We start from the raw sequence: 15,207 nt of genomic DNA, 5'->3' as shown, positions 1-15,207 counted from the left end.
CTAAAACACTGAAGGAGACCAGGTGACGGATTATAGGCCAGACAAAGGGTGAATCTAAGGCAAAAATCAGCTGATGGTTCGAGGCGGCAGAGGCAAGCAGGAGGTGCCAGTTTAGGGGCCACGTAAAATGGCTGGAGAGAAGTTCATTTCTCTTTGACGTCATGCAAACTCCCAGGATTTGCTCGAGCCAGACTTGCGAAGACCACTTAAGTAGTGTGCTAAAGTAGAGAGCATTGCCTGAGTATGTCCTGTCAGCATCTATATGAAAAGGGCACGTTTCTGATAGCTCATTGATGGGGAGTCATGCGCTTCTCCTCCATGCATATTTATATGCACTAATTCACCAGGCATCACTTTCTTTGCCACCGCGAGTACTTTGCAACCTCTGAGAAAGGTCAGCTGAAGGAAATGAAGGCAGCATTAAATAAATTAATGATACGCCCAGGGGAACAAATTCTGACAGAAATAAGGGAGGATAAATCTAAGTGTAGGAAAGGGGCACAGCCGTGGACCAGAGGCTCCCACTTCCATGCCCCTGTCACTCGGCGCACCAATAATTTACCCTTCCCATTTCAGAAGGCGCATACAGCAGCGCTCGGAAGACACCTCTGCTGTCAGTACAAACAACCCCGCTCCATTTTAACGGCATGAGAACGCAAAGTTTTGTTTCCCAGAGAAGGCTGAGTTTTGACGGGTGAAGAGGCGGGAAGGAAGCGATCCGCTCCTCTCGTCCTGCGAGGGAACGGCGCAGCTCACCGGCATCGCAGGCAACAGGCAGGCCTGGGCAAAGCACCGGGCAAACGGAGGGTCTGCAGGTTCCCAGGGATGAGCTGGGGGCATCAGCCTCTGCTTGCTCCTCGATGAAAAGGTGTTCTTTCACGTCAGCCATGCAGGCAGCTCACGCAAACTGTGCTCAACCTTATATTTGGGACAGTCTAGGACACTGACAGAACTTCAGTGAACAGGTAGCAGCTTTCTAAGCTGCCAAAATCCATGATCCGGTTCAGTCACGTGCCCGTACGCTAAGTAGGCCCGCACACCCTCGAAACTCAGCGCCCTTTTGCCAGAATTGCTGTTTTTCTTGCTGCTCAGCCCTGCTCCAGGTTGCAATCACAGAATCATGGAACCATTAAGGTTGGAAAAGACCTCTAGGATCAGCAAGTCCAACCCCCAACCCAGCACCCCCAGGCCTCCTAAACCATGGCCCCAAGTGCCACGTCTGCACGGTGTTTGAACCCCCCCAGGGACGGTGACTCCCCCACCTCTCTGGGCAGCCTGTGCCAGGGCCTGACCGCTCTGGCAGGGAAGGCATTTTCCCTCATCTCCAACCTAAACCTCCCCTGACGCAGCCTGAGGCCGTTCCCTCTCGTCCTGTCCCTGGTGACTTGGGAGCAGAGACCAGCCCCCCCCTCACTCCAGCCCCTCTTGGGCAGCTGCAGAGAGCGAGAAGGGCTCCCCTCAGCCCCCTCTTCTCCAGGCTAAACCCCCCCAGCCCCCTCAGCCGCCCCCCAGCACACTTGTGCTCCAGACCCTGCCCCAGCCCCGCTGCCCTTCTCTGGACACGCTCCAGCCCCTCCAGGCCCTTCTTGTCCCCAGGGGCCCAAACCTGAGCCCAGCACTCGAGGTGCCCCCAGAGATCAGCACCAGCGACATGGAGATTCCTCTGCTGATGCGCTCTGCTCAAACCTTTCCCTCTGTTCATTGCAACACCCCCTTTTCTCCCCCAAAATATGAGCTGTTGCTGGTGCGTTGTGGGCAGGATCGATACCAGCAAACACACAGCGCGATAACCTAAAATCAGGCAGTTTGTCCTCAAAAGCGCCGCGCTCGCCTCTAGCTCCGCACGCGCCAATCCCCGCTGGGCTGGAGGTCGGAGGCACGTCGGGCAGCCGCCCGCACGGCACGAACGGCTGCGCTCGAGGGGGAGGAGGACCCCGGCGCGGTGGGCAAAGCCCGGCGTCTTTACACAAATAACGGGATTTCCGCGTGAGAAAGTCCTCGGAGCCACAAAGCGCAGCCGAGGAGGGGGTGGCGAACGGCTGCGCCGGGACCCGTATCGGTGCGTTTTGGCACGCTCGGGTGTTGGGCTGGGGGATCCCTCGTACCGGCGGAGACATCTGTGTTTCTTATTGACTGCCCCCAGGAGTGGGCTGAACAAAAATGGGGAGTTTAATGAAATTTTAAATATAATTTTTACGGCTCTCTTAATTTCTCATAAAGCAGCAGTTAAAAGACTTTGGAGATTATGGAACTGCTTATTTTATGATCTAAGTATTGTAAAAACAATCCGCCTCAACCACTGCTGGAACCGGTTACGTAGATGGGAAACACTTTTGTAGGAGCGAGAGCAGCCCCCTTTCTTTTTGCTTTCTCGCTCGCAATCTCCAAATTTGGGTTGTTGCATTTGATTCCCATTACCTCTGAGGTACACGAGATATGGAAAAATATATATATACCAGCACCAGGAGGTCCGAAAAAGAGCCGAGCGGGGAAGTGGGTTGCAAGGCACGTAGCAATTACAAAAAGCACATTGCACGCACCGTTAAATCTTGGGTTACAGGCGTATTCTGGAAGGCAGCAAACCCATTTTAAAAAGCAAATGCCTATTCTAAACACAAGCATCACCTCCTCTATTTACAGGTTCACAGAAATATTTGTGTTCGTTGTTTTTTCCCCTCTCCAGAATTGTTTTTGCTTTTTTTTTTTCTCTTTTCAAGTCTGCTCGTTGGGCTGGAGCCAGAACTCGCTCCTAAATTGAGTCATAATTAGATGTGTCCTACTGTGTCTTTCTGGGCAATTCATTCAACCTCTATGCCTTATTTCACTTCAGGTTTAAAAGGGAGGTGGGAGAATCCCTCTTGACTGCATAACAAAAGAGCTATGTAAAGTCAGGCAATAAGAACAAGAGTTACAGCTAATACCTGGCCAGAAACAGATGTTTTAAAAATGACTTTTGCCCTTCCCTGGGCGTCAGCTGTGCCATCCATGCGCACTCATCATTGTAAATCTGCACCAAAAGACGTTCAAACCTCTACCACACGTCTTGGGAAACCGCTTTGTGCTGGGAAAGCAAAGGGAACATCCACCTCTACGTGCAGGATCGGTGCCTTACGTCTCCTCAAGGGCTTTGTCCAGCCGGAGGCTCCAGCACCGCGGTCTCTGCGGGGGCATAATGTCACAGGAAAATAGCTCGCGATTTTCCCAGGTTTCTCTCATCGCAGGCAACCTAATAGGAGTTTTACAACCTTGCAGCTCCACTCTTTCTTGCCTCTTTCACACCAAAAATGCTGCTGACGTATATGGGACTGTTCATATGACTGAGACATGCAAGATTTGGCTTTTAATGTTTATTTAATTTACTACTTCTCCCCAGTCCTCTGAAAGCTTTCTCTCTGAAGGTCATAAAATTAATAAACTGTATATTCAGTGTTTTGAACATGCGAGACAAGCACTTTCTTATGGAGGGGGGCATTTATGGTGCAAGCAAGGGGTCCCATCACGGCCTCGTGCTTCTCTCGAGCACCAGCCAGGCTTGCATGTGCCTGGTGCCAAACCATAGGCTGCCATTCCCTTTTTGTGCTGATGGGATAACTTACTTATAAATCAGGAAAGATTTGATGAACCCAGAAGTCTGAAGAATTAATATACTGGTGTCTTGTTTTAAGCCCAAGCCATCATCTTTTTCACCTCCACAATTGTTATCTATTGTGTATATAAACATATTTTCTTGTGATATGCACTGTATATGCTCTGACATAGGGCAAATCATCTGCACCACCTTCAAACCGTGCTTAATATACGACTCAGACCTTTCCCTTTCATTAATTTGCCTCACCACTCTCTTAACCAGCTTATACCTTTGGCATTCATAAGAGACTTAAACAAAAGCTTAATAAACTCTGGGATCACAACTCCACAGCCCCGTTCCACATCACAGAGCTCACTGCAAGTGCTCCAAGCAGCCATAAAATCCTATTTTAATACGATGAGGACAAGATAAAGCTGCTAAACTAGGTAAGGCTTGGGGCTCTGGGGAGAGGAGGAGGGCTGGAGGCAGAGACAAAGTCGCTGATGCAACTGGTATAAGAAGGACGCCGAGACTCGCACCTGTGCTTTCAGGTGAAAAGTGAAAAAAAAAAAACCAAACAAACCAAACAAACCAAAAAACAAAACCCTCGTAAATTCAAATAGATTTTCTGAATATACCGGTTCACTCTCGGGACCGGCTTTTCTTAAAATTAAAATCTTGATGCGCCGCTTCCCAGAAACAGAACTAAAATGATCCCTGGTGTCAGCAAAGCCACCAGACAAACCTGCGGGAACAAGGGAAGGGATTTTTGCTGCCAAAAAGGAAGAAAAAGACTTTGTCTGGCTTTACCGTTCTAGGGGCTGACAGTGATGGATAGGACGGTTACAGCACCGGCATCCGTCTCCATTCCCCTCCCCGAGACGGCACCTCGGGCCGGGGCTGGGGGGAGCGGGTCGCCTGCCCCGCTGCTCAGGTTGGCGTCACCTGCTCTTGAATGTCTGAGTGCTCCTGGTTTTGTCTCGCAAAAACAATTGGAATTTAAGGAATTGTACTTTTAAACCCGATATTAAATGTCATCTGTTTTACTTAGCATCGGGGGCTTTTAGGCAAGAGATGCTGCTTAGTGACCCACGTTACCGATGGGGCGGAAAAAACGGCAGGGTTACGAGTCTGTTTGCAGCCAAAAGAAAAAGAAGGAAACTATTATTAATGACAAATGCTTCCTATTATTCTCAGCAACATCGCCTGTCCCTCTGCGGACACCGACCGGGAACACAGCTGCTACCGGCGCGGCCCCGACGCGCTGATGGGACACAAATTAGACAGCAAGAATTTAGGGTTGAAGGCATTTCTGAAAGAAAAATAAGGCATTGCTTGCATTACGACATATGATATAGCTGCGAATTTTGGATACGATTCATTAAACAGGGATTCTTCTCCCAGGCTACTCAGCTGAGGGCTGGAAATCAGCAAAAGGACATTAAAAAAGTAAAATATACTCCCTACAAAGCCCAAAAACCTTACTGGGTGATCTTTCTCAGAAATAAATTTAATCTCAAGCTGGACTAAAACAGGAGCAGCAAAATGTTTTATAAAGGGTAGAAGAATATCTCTGGACAGTGTTAAGAGCCAGATGATGACAAAACCAACACAACCGATTTCACTGGGTTATCAGAGATAGGAAAAGCAAACTCACCGCTACTTAGGCTCCGATACCACTCGCCCTGAGGCCAGGACTATTTTACTGTGGGGTTTAACAGGAGCCACACTGGGCCAAAGAGCATTTCAGCAGACTCCGCAGTAAACAGGTTAATCGTGTTGTAAACAAGTTACCTCCCAACCTCCACATCAACCGAGAAAGCCAAAAAGGTGGGTATTTGGGAAAAAAAAAACCAAACTTCCCCAAAATCACAGAATCATTAAGGTTGGAAAAAGACCTCTAGGATCATCAAGTCCAACTGTCGAGCCAACAGTATCACGTCTCTTAAACCACGTCCCCAAGGGCCACGTCTGCACGCCTTTTAAATACCCCCAGGGATGGCGACTCCCCCGCCTCTCTGGGCAGCCTGCGCCAGTGCTGAAATCCTTTATCAAAGATTTCCTGAACCCTTTATCAGTCCTATCGAGCTCTGCATTTTCCACAGCCACGGTCGCTAATCCATCCCAATATTAATCCCGATAATAAATCCAACCCCCCCACAAGGGAGAGAGGTTCCTGTGCAGAAGTGTGCTCACCCTGCTATCGCTTAATTATAAAAATAAGAAGAAAAAAGAGCATTTTGTTGGGTTTGTGGTGTATTTTTTTAACCCCTCTGTCGAGCAGGATAACAAGCAACTTGAGGGAAACCTTCAGATTTCAGAGCTAATCAGGTGTAAGGCAGATGACCCGAAATGAGCAGGGTTGAGAGCAAAGCCACGGTGCTGGCACCACGATGCCCCACGCGCCCCTCCGAACAGACGCAGTTATTCTGTCACAAGGCATCTCTTTTTCATAACAGTGACTTTGCAAAAAGGGCTCGCTTTGAGAAAAAATTTCCCCTCCACAGAGAAAGACGACAAACAGCCGAGGTCAGGAGAGGACCAGAACTTCCTAAGAACATAAGCCAGTTATTATTTTCAGAAACAGTCGTAAGTAAACTGATTTTTGTTAGCCCTCCTCATGCTTTACCCACTCTAATCCCTCCTGCTTTTAAAACACTCCATCTCAAAAAGCAGGGACAGTCTGGAAAGCATCAAGGCGGCATTAAAGAGAAAAAGGAAGAGTAAAGCTTTGATCTCTTAGAATTTGCTGGGCTGCTTCTGTCCTCAAGATATTGCCAAGTGTCATCCTGGACAGCCCCGTGGAGCCCTGCAGGCATCCACCAGTCCCAGCTACTCGGCATCCCTGAAAGCCCTGCCTTGGGTCCCGGCGTACAAAGGGGCAAAGCGAGACAGGGAAAACGAGATGGTTTTGCATCTTACGTTCACACTCCTCCACGTCCAGGTTGAACTGCTGCAAGGCGCCCAGCGTCAGCTGCCGCACTTCGGCTTCCAGCAGCAGCTGCATCAGCGAGGTGGAGAGGTGTTTGCACGCCGACATGCACGCCGTCTGCGCCACCTTCCCCTGCAAGAGAAAAGGGAGAATTATTGAGGCCCTTGAGCACGAAATGAAAGAGGAACTTCTTTAGGCCAGGACTCGCCGGTCCAGCCTCTTTAAGGTCTCCCATCTGCCACGGGACCGTCACATAGTGCTCAACCTCACAACCACCGGCTTCCAACGGAATCGCCTTTTAGGAGTCCCCATTGCTACTAGCAGGGTTAGACCTTGGCAGGTGCAGAGTGCCTGGGAGCAGCTTAAATCCAGGAAAAGCTTGCTTAGAACTCTAAGCATCCCTCGTTATCGCGTCCTAACGTGGGCAAGACAACGTACCATATTTTATTCGACATCCTACATAAGCTTGCCTGAAGTAACCCTGTTAATAGGTCAAAACAGCGCCGATGACAGCTCCAAACTCCTGCCTACAACTAAACCAGCGTCAACGTACGTTCCAAGATAGGAATTTCTAGATTCCTTTCCAACCGCAGAGGCTCGCAGTTCAAGGTTTGGCCTTCGCTGCCGGGGAGCAGAGAGCTGGGGCCGCACCGTTGTGACAACGGTGTCTCTGGCACATTGATGCTCCTCAGCCCGCTTCCACCACCGCGCCGCACCTTCCGGAAGCCAGCGCGGAACAAGGAGGAGGAAATAACCAGGGAAGGAGGTGATGGAAGAAGTCACTTGTATTCACACGGATAGAATTGCTCCCGAGGGCTGGGTGGTGGGGGATGACCTCAGGTACCCGGACGCATCCTGCGCCTGCTCGTACCACAGGGAATGAGCTTATCAACACCTGCCTCCTCCCAAGCCACCCTTAACTGTGGGGATTAAACAGGGGAGGAGGCCACAGCCAAGGCTGCCGTGCAGAGAGAAATTACCTAAATCCCTTGAAATGCTCCTGCCTATAACGAAAGCATGACCAGTTATGAGTTTCAGCTGTTAAATTGAGAACATTGTCGGTAAATATTTATTTTTAACACATTTTCTCTGAGCCGCCGCGGTTATGTTTCACTTTTGAGGAACAACTAAGATCTCAAATTATAAATCGTGAGAGCAGTTCGTAGCAAGTGGAGTTACCCTAGATAAACCTTCCGTTTTCCGATCGAGAAAGAACGGCAAGGCAGCAGAAGAGTAACCGCAACAGATGACTTAATTTGCATGCTTAAATTTTTAAACTGTTGAATCTGAAACAGCTGGGTTTCAAATGATGGGCAAAGCCCCCGCACCGACAGGACTGAGCTGTCGGGTGGGAAGTCTAGGATGCCTCTGAGGAGTTAGGATGTTCAAAGAAGAGTGGTATTAAGGAAAGGGTTGATGGTGGGGCAGGGATGGGCTGTGGAATGGGGGAAAGGGAGATGGGTGCTCGGAAGACGGTCTCCCCTGCGGAAGGCCACAAGCAGGTCGCCTCGTTTGAGTACGCACGCCCTGACCTGGCTAAAGCATCACCTACCCGGAGAGCCGCTGTCAGAAAAGGACACTGATGCGCACAGACGTGAAGGACTCAGATCCTCCATAAAGACCTACAGAGCCTTCATCCTCCTGAGACCCCACGAGGGGACAGAGGAAGAGGAGGCACACGAAGAACGGAGATGCTCTGCCTTGTAGGAGCCCGGTCCTCCCGAGGACCAGGCTCAGGAGCAAGCAGGGAGCGTGCTCTGCGTTTAGCCAAGTGCTTCAGAAAATCCAAGGTGACTGACCAGAAGCATAAAAGGAAAATGGAAAAAAAAAAAAAAAAAAGGAAAATAAAGCACCCGTAAGGCCATTAAACAAACTCAGACCGTCTCAGGCACACGGTGCTTGTAAAGCTAAGGTTTCTTTTATTCCTACTGAATTTATTTTGCACCACAGCAGCAAGTCTCACAGGTTACAGGTGCCACGCTCTCATGGAACTGAACCCAAGCATCATTTAGGGGCAACTGGACCTGTGGGAGCACTTCTTTTTTTTCAACCCATCTCAATTCCTCCCTCATTTCCAAATGCCCCAGAGGTTTCCCCCATTCCTCAGGGATCGCTGTGTGCCATCCAGAAGTTGCGGCAGATAAGATTTGGGTAGGTGAGATTTGGAAGATAAGATTTGCACGGATCCGCAACGTATATTAAACCCATAAAAACGCGGAAACCGTGTGGCACAAGAGCAGAGACTCGCACAAACCCACTGCACAGAGCGAGCCCGCTGCCCGCGTGCGTAACCCACGGTAAGATTTCTGGATAATGGTGCTACCACGAAAACAGCTTCGGGAGGAGATTATGCTTTCAAACGCGCACAAAAGATTTCAACACGCTTTCTTGAAGCCAAGGAGTGGTTTAGGAGATCTCACAGAATTTTACAAGCACTTTACAAACTGTCTTTAAACGGGGATTAAAGCGAGGGGTTTATGCGGTGTTTCAAGCGAAGCGTCATTACCGCGGCACGGAGAGATGAGCAAATGTTTGATGCGTGTGCTGGGAAATGTTCTTACCAGCTTTGCAAAGTTGTTTTGGATCTTCAGGCCATATTCATCTTCAGCAGGAGGGGAAGAAAAAAAAAATCATATTTTATTTAAAAAAAAAAAAACGAGAGCAGAGCCATGCATTACGGGGCAGGGTACTTCATCTCCGCCGTTCGCTGCCGCTCCCAGGCTCCAGGAGCGTTCATTATTCACCTCCAAACAAACACCTTCACTAAAATTAAGATGAAGCATGGCAACCATAAAGTTTAGCAGAGGCCTGGGTGGTTTTTTTTTTTCCACTTTTTGTCATTTACTTGTGCCCCTCTGACATATTCGGTTATTTAAAACACGGCTCACGCCATTTCCTCATCCCCGACCGCGACGGGAAGCACGCTGCTACCCAACTGCGATTTTTCTTCATTACTTTCAACAGACACTTGAGTTTTTGCTACGACCGAGTAGTTTTCATGTGTTATTGAGCAGAAGACCCAGATGGAAGCAGAGGCCAAGAAAGCAAAGCTCTGCAGCCATGGCCTGGGACCCCGACCCGTGCTGGGCGTGGGGGACAGGGCTCCTTACCCTTCTTGCAAGGGCACAGGAAAATCCCGGTGAGTAGCTCGCGCTTGCACAGCAGCAGGAGCTTGCTCAGAGGGTTGCAACCCTTCGAGAAGCTCCGGAGACACTCAGAAGTCAAAAGGAAACCCCCCAGGAAGGTTTTCTGCCCCATTGGCAAAAAATTTAAGGGGAACAACCTTCTTGCATGCCAAGCAAGGGTCAGATCAGCACGCGTGGAGGTACCTAAAGGGTTACCTCCACCTACAACAAGCACAGCAGACACGCCTGCCCCGGTGCACGCATTCCTCCGGCCAGCCAGACTTGCCCGAATAAAGAGTGACTGACAAGCGACACCAGGAGGGCGTGAAGAAGAGCAAATAATTGAGATGAAATGTCAAGTTAATAAGCCGAATGCGAGGAAGGTGGGATGGAAAAAGTAATTTAATCATCAGGGCTTGACAGCGCAACAACCCTGCTGAGTCTTCGCCGCGAAAGCAGCGCGTAAGCGGTACCGTAAGACATTCTTCGCCAGCATTTTCTACCGCAGCTCATTGCGGAGGTGGTAAAGGGGATCCTATCGACAAGCCCAGGAGCAGCTTCTGGCTCAGCCTTTCCTCCTCTTTCCTTTTTCACATGGGATTTGGCTGGGCCCAAAACCTTCTTCAGGTGCAAACGTGCGCTGCGTCCTTGAAAACCCCGAAGCTGAATCTTCTCATGCCAGCTGAGAACCTGACCTTTTATTTCCATTATTCTTAAGGTTTGAACACCTAAAAAACATTCTGCTTTAAAAAAGACTCGGACTTCAATCTTAGATTTAACATACAATTCCTGACAGTTTAGCTCCAAAATTACTGGATGAAAGACAAAAGTACATACAGCTATTTTTTCCCGCTTTTTAAGCGCTAATCTGTTGTTCCTTGTATTTACTATTAGAGGGCTTGGAGATGCCGCGGGGGTTTAAATCACTGTGCTAAATGTCTGGTTAGAGAAAAGAAGGTACCACCAGGGATGACCAGCATCTCACTCCCCGGGCACAAAGATTTAAAACCCTTCCAGAATTTATGTTTCCCAGTCTTATAAATAAGACCGAACCTAACCCTCTTCCCCCCCACACCTCCCCTCAGCGCAACAGATGCCCACTTACAGCAGCTCCTTGTAAGCGCAGCAGTGGCTTATGAACATCAATTTTAGGCTATTTCCCCAGAAATACAGAGAAATTTCTGCTTGATGAGCAGCTGTTGTTGACAGGAGAAAAACCAGCGCCAGGACACTGATACATCACTCCTAATAAGCTGCCGCTGCAAGGCAAGAAGGCTGTTTGCATTCACCCTTGGGATGGTTTGGGGTGCACGCCGGCAGATACCAAGCACATCTTCACACCACAACGTGCCCGTCTTGGTCCCCTGGCACTTATTTACCCTTGGGGTTCACTTTATAGATTCCCCCCGCCCCCGGTTCATTTTTCAGCTTCCCTGCAGCGCTGGGAGGAAGAGCCCCCACCCCGGCGCGGCCACCCGGTGCACTGACACGCCGAGCCCAGCCCATGATGGACGCGTTTTTCTACCGGCCTCGCCCCGCTCCCGAAATCATTGACCGCCCCACCCACGGCAGCAGGGTCGGGACATGTGCCTTGGCATGGGGACCGAGCCGGATGCCTCCGAGATGTCATCCCTCGACGTCACTGCTCCTAGAAACCGCCGTGGTTCAGAGGAGCCGCCGCGCTCAGCTGGGACGGCTCGGACCTCGTGCTAATTATCCTGCTGATTTTTGCGAGGGCATGGCGGAACCGGCGGCGCTCCCAAAGGCTCTCCCTGCGCCAGTGCCCCAAGAAATCACAGACTTATGTCCTGACCCCGCTCCCAGGTGTGGCTCCAAACCAGCTTGGTCCCTGCCTGTACTTCAGAAGCGCTTCACCTGCCTGAACACTGCGGTCCCTCCAGCTCAGGAGCCATTTCTCTAATATGCAAGATGAGTTTGGGAGAGGAAGGCAAAGGAGGAGGCATGCAACCACGACCCGAGCTGTCTGCAGAGAAGGGGGAAAACAAACACCTTAAAGTCACCAACAGCTCAATTACCAACTTGACAGAAAACTGAGGAGTTTAAAATCTCAGGAAGCGATTCCAGGAACACCTCTAAAGTATCACTTGCTCGTTCAAGACCTTTGCAAACCTCCTTATAAACGAACTGGATTTGCATCAGGCAGAAAGGTCAGGGGTGAAAGTTGACAAAGCTCAATGGCCAAGATGCCCAAGCGCCACCCCAGCTGCCTCCACCAAGCTCCAGCTTGGTCCAACGTTCAGTGAAATAAAGCAATTCTGACCGTATTATCAGAGCAAAAGCCATCGGGTTTTGTTTCGAAGCTCAAATCAGTTTGTAACCCTATTTCTGGCAATGAATCCCTCTGTCCATGGCCTTTGATGCAACCTCTTTGCGGTTGGGGCTTGCGATTGGGGTTTCCACGACACCTCTCAAGGTGATGCTGCTCTCCCTGTCCCACCACGGCTTTCTCTGGGCACACGGCAGGGCATCTAGAGAGGTCCCTGTGGCCATGCCAACCAGAGAAAGGGCAGAGCCAAACCTCTGAGGCTCTCCCAAAGACACAAGCAAGGGGCACCTACTGGAGAATATCTCCATGGGCTACTCCCCATTGACCCCACCGAGTCAATCACACTTCCAGATCAGCCATGAAATCACCTTTTTCATCGGTATTTCATCTTTGGGCAGTAGTTTGAAGGCTCCGGGTTCCCAGGAGGATGGGCAGCCACCACGAGGAAGGCTGCGGAGCCGGCACCCCTCATGGTAGCGCATTCGTTTGAAAATAGCAAATATGTTAACAATTAGGGAAAGGAAACGCTGAAAGGCTGCCTTGTTAATTAAGGAACTTGCTATCAAAGGACTCATTAAAAGCTACTGAAACGGAATGGTTGTTAAAATAAATACCCATTAATCTTAACGTGCAATCAGGAATATGCTGCCACTGCCCACCTCGCGGCGGGGGGCGCGGGGGCTGCTCGGCACACACCTACCACTGCCAGAGCCGCGGCGGTGGCACGAGCCGGCAGCGGCCACCGACCAGAGGGTCCCAGAGGAGGCCCGAGCAGCTTGTCCAAGGGGCACCGTCCCACCGCCCTGCAGGAACACCCCTGGCTTTGCCGAGGAGGAACCTGCTGGTGCCTCCGGCTTTTCACTTGGCCAAAATTAGGTGCAACGTGCTCACTGAAACGCCAGCAAAAGTCCTGTCGCAGCACCGGGAACGCTTCCACCAGCTCGCCAAAGACTTAACCAGCATTTCCATGAAAAACAAAGCCTGACAGGTTTCAAATGGCCTGCGAGTTTCCAAACTTTTTTATTTCTATGTTTTTGCTACCAACAGAATTTCTTTTTAAACTGCAACAAGCGTTGGGGTTGCTGTGATTAAGCATATTTATGTGATTAAGCATATTTAGACACGTAAATCCATGGAATTCATACCACAAAAAAGCGGGCCAAAAAATTACAGTTCCTCAACATTAAACCTCCGCTTTTCTCTAAACACAAGTTGTCCCAATAATTTCAACACTGAATTTGCTGACTTCTCCAATGCATAATGCAATATTGGTGGAATATTTTGCAGAAGACGGAAATGCGATGCTACAATAACGAGCAATTCTTCGGCGGCACAAAACCAAGAAGACTCCCAGCGGACACTTTCCGCGCAGGTACGGATGAAGGCGTCAGGCCCTGCAGACCCCCAGGCACGATCTCCTCCTGCCCCAGATACCTCTGGACTGTCGTTGGTGCCAGCAGCACCGGAGCCCCAAATCTCACTAAGCCATGGGAAAATCAGTCAATCAGCTCTGCTGCCTCATAAGAGGAAAATTCCCTGCCTTGCCTGTGCCACCCTGATTCGCCAGGCTCTTAACACCATCCTGATGCATTTTTTTAATTGCCTTTTTTTTAAAAATATTTTTTAAAAAAAAAACAAACAACAGTTTTGCAGTCACTGAAGATGGCAAAAACCCCATTAACCATTAACACTGCCCAAAAAGTGAACACAAATGTACAAGGAAGACTTTAAGAGGTTCACTTAAAAACCAAACAAACCTCTTATTAATCGCCCAGAAATCCATTTTCAATTTTGACAAAGTGGGTTTTGTGGGGGTTTTTAGTTGGATTTTTTGTTGGGTTTGGAGTAGGTTGGGGTTTTTTTGTTTGTTCGGTTGGGTTTTTAAACTATTTTTTAAAAAAAGCCACGGATCTGCACCCAACACCTTGCAAATAAAGTGAGTGTATTCAGGACAAAGACATCCATGAGCAGCACGAGAGCCCCAAGCAAAATGGATGCTCAAGAAGAGGGGTCCCTCCTTGCGTTGGCCAAGCCCGCAGGCTGGCGCAGCAACGCCCACCCTGAGCAGGGCGGTCTCCAAAGATGCCCCCTCTGAAGGCAGGAGCTCAGCTGGCATCAACGAGCAGCTTGGCCGTAGCAGCCTCTACGGCTGCACCTCTGACGGCACCAGAGGCGACGGCACGGAGAGGCGACGGCACAGGGAGCATGGTCCAAAACCAAAGCTGGTACCTACAGACCCACAGGATGGGATCACACGGACCCACTGGAGGGACACGGGGCAGGGGAGCTTCCTCAACTGACGTCCCTTTTTCAGTGGCCTCGGAGCACTGAGGAGTTTGATGGAAAGGTAGAGAAAACATCTGCCCCGGTGCTTAAAAGAGAGAAGATGCTGATCTGGAGAGCTGCAGGATACCACAGCTAAGCCAAGCCCAGATTAAGGCGTGAGAAGAGAAGCAACCACATGGAGTTAAAACACAACAGCATGAGTGCCAAATCACGGGGAACAATGGAGATTAGCAGGGAACACGCTGTGGCTGAGCCCTGTCACTCTGTGTTACACGTGACCCACGTGGGACGCGAGAGGTGACCGATGTGCGAACGTTACCGGCCGCTGTTTGATTTCAGCCACTGTCAGGCTCCGTATTTGATCTCTGGCTCCGTGAAGTCGCCCCAGGAACTACACACTGAAGCCAGAGTGCTGAGTTATGGACTTGGAAAAAGGCACCTGGCACCAAGCTACAAGCTGACGTTCATGAGGTTTGAAATTTGCCAAGGAAAAGAAGAAACCACCTTCCAGCCAACAAGAGAAGGTCGGCGATGAGCAACGCTTGTGGGCCAGGGCTCCTGGGCACAGAGCAGTGCCTAGTGGGGAAAGGGATGCTCCCCAGCCTTGCACTGCTGAGATGCTCCCAGCCTCGGACTCCCGTCAGGCCTTCGTGTTACTTAACAGCCACAAAGTTAAAGGTTTCCTGACGCTCAAACTTATGAAAGGAGAGGCAGCGACCGTACACATGTTTCTTTGAGAAAGGCATTTCAGAAAGGCACAGCGGGGACCTTCTGGAAGAGTCAGTGGCACCACCTTCACGTCAGCAGCCTCCCTTCCAGCAGCTACAAAACCCATCCTGCTACTCGCGGTAAGCGGGAGAGGCATCTGTGCCCTGCTTTACCAGGAATAAGGAGGACCTCTTTCTCCCCACAATCTGCCAATGCCAGAAGTGACCCGATGAGCTTCTAGTCTACCAGGAGGACCGATGCTCTGCGCCGGACGAGCTGCAAGGATTGCTCCCCTTCCCTC

At 50.2% G+C, this 15,207-nt stretch overlaps 1 protein-coding gene across 7 annotated transcripts in view; it reads right to left on the bottom strand.

Annotated features, from left to right (window-relative positions):
- EXOC6B (exocyst complex component 6B) overlaps window positions 1-15,207 on the bottom strand; it is a 306,224-nt gene that overhangs the window by 74,317 nt on the left and 216,700 nt on the right. For all 7 annotated transcript variants that reach the window (XM_075092267.1, XM_075092268.1, XM_075092270.1 and 4 more), the window contains one exon: window positions 6,491-6,632. In XM_075092267.1, coding sequence (XP_074948368.1) covers window positions 6,491-6,632 — 142 coding nt within the window. The remainder of the gene's footprint in view (window positions 1-6,490; window positions 6,633-15,207) is intronic.

The sequence above is a fragment of the Phalacrocorax aristotelis genome, chromosome 4 (genome assembly GCF_949628215.1).
Source record: "Phalacrocorax aristotelis chromosome 4, bGulAri2.1, whole genome shotgun sequence".
NCBI lineage: Eukaryota > Metazoa > Chordata > Aves > Suliformes > Phalacrocoracidae > Phalacrocorax > Phalacrocorax aristotelis.
This window is presented reverse-complemented; position numbering and strand designations above follow the sequence as displayed.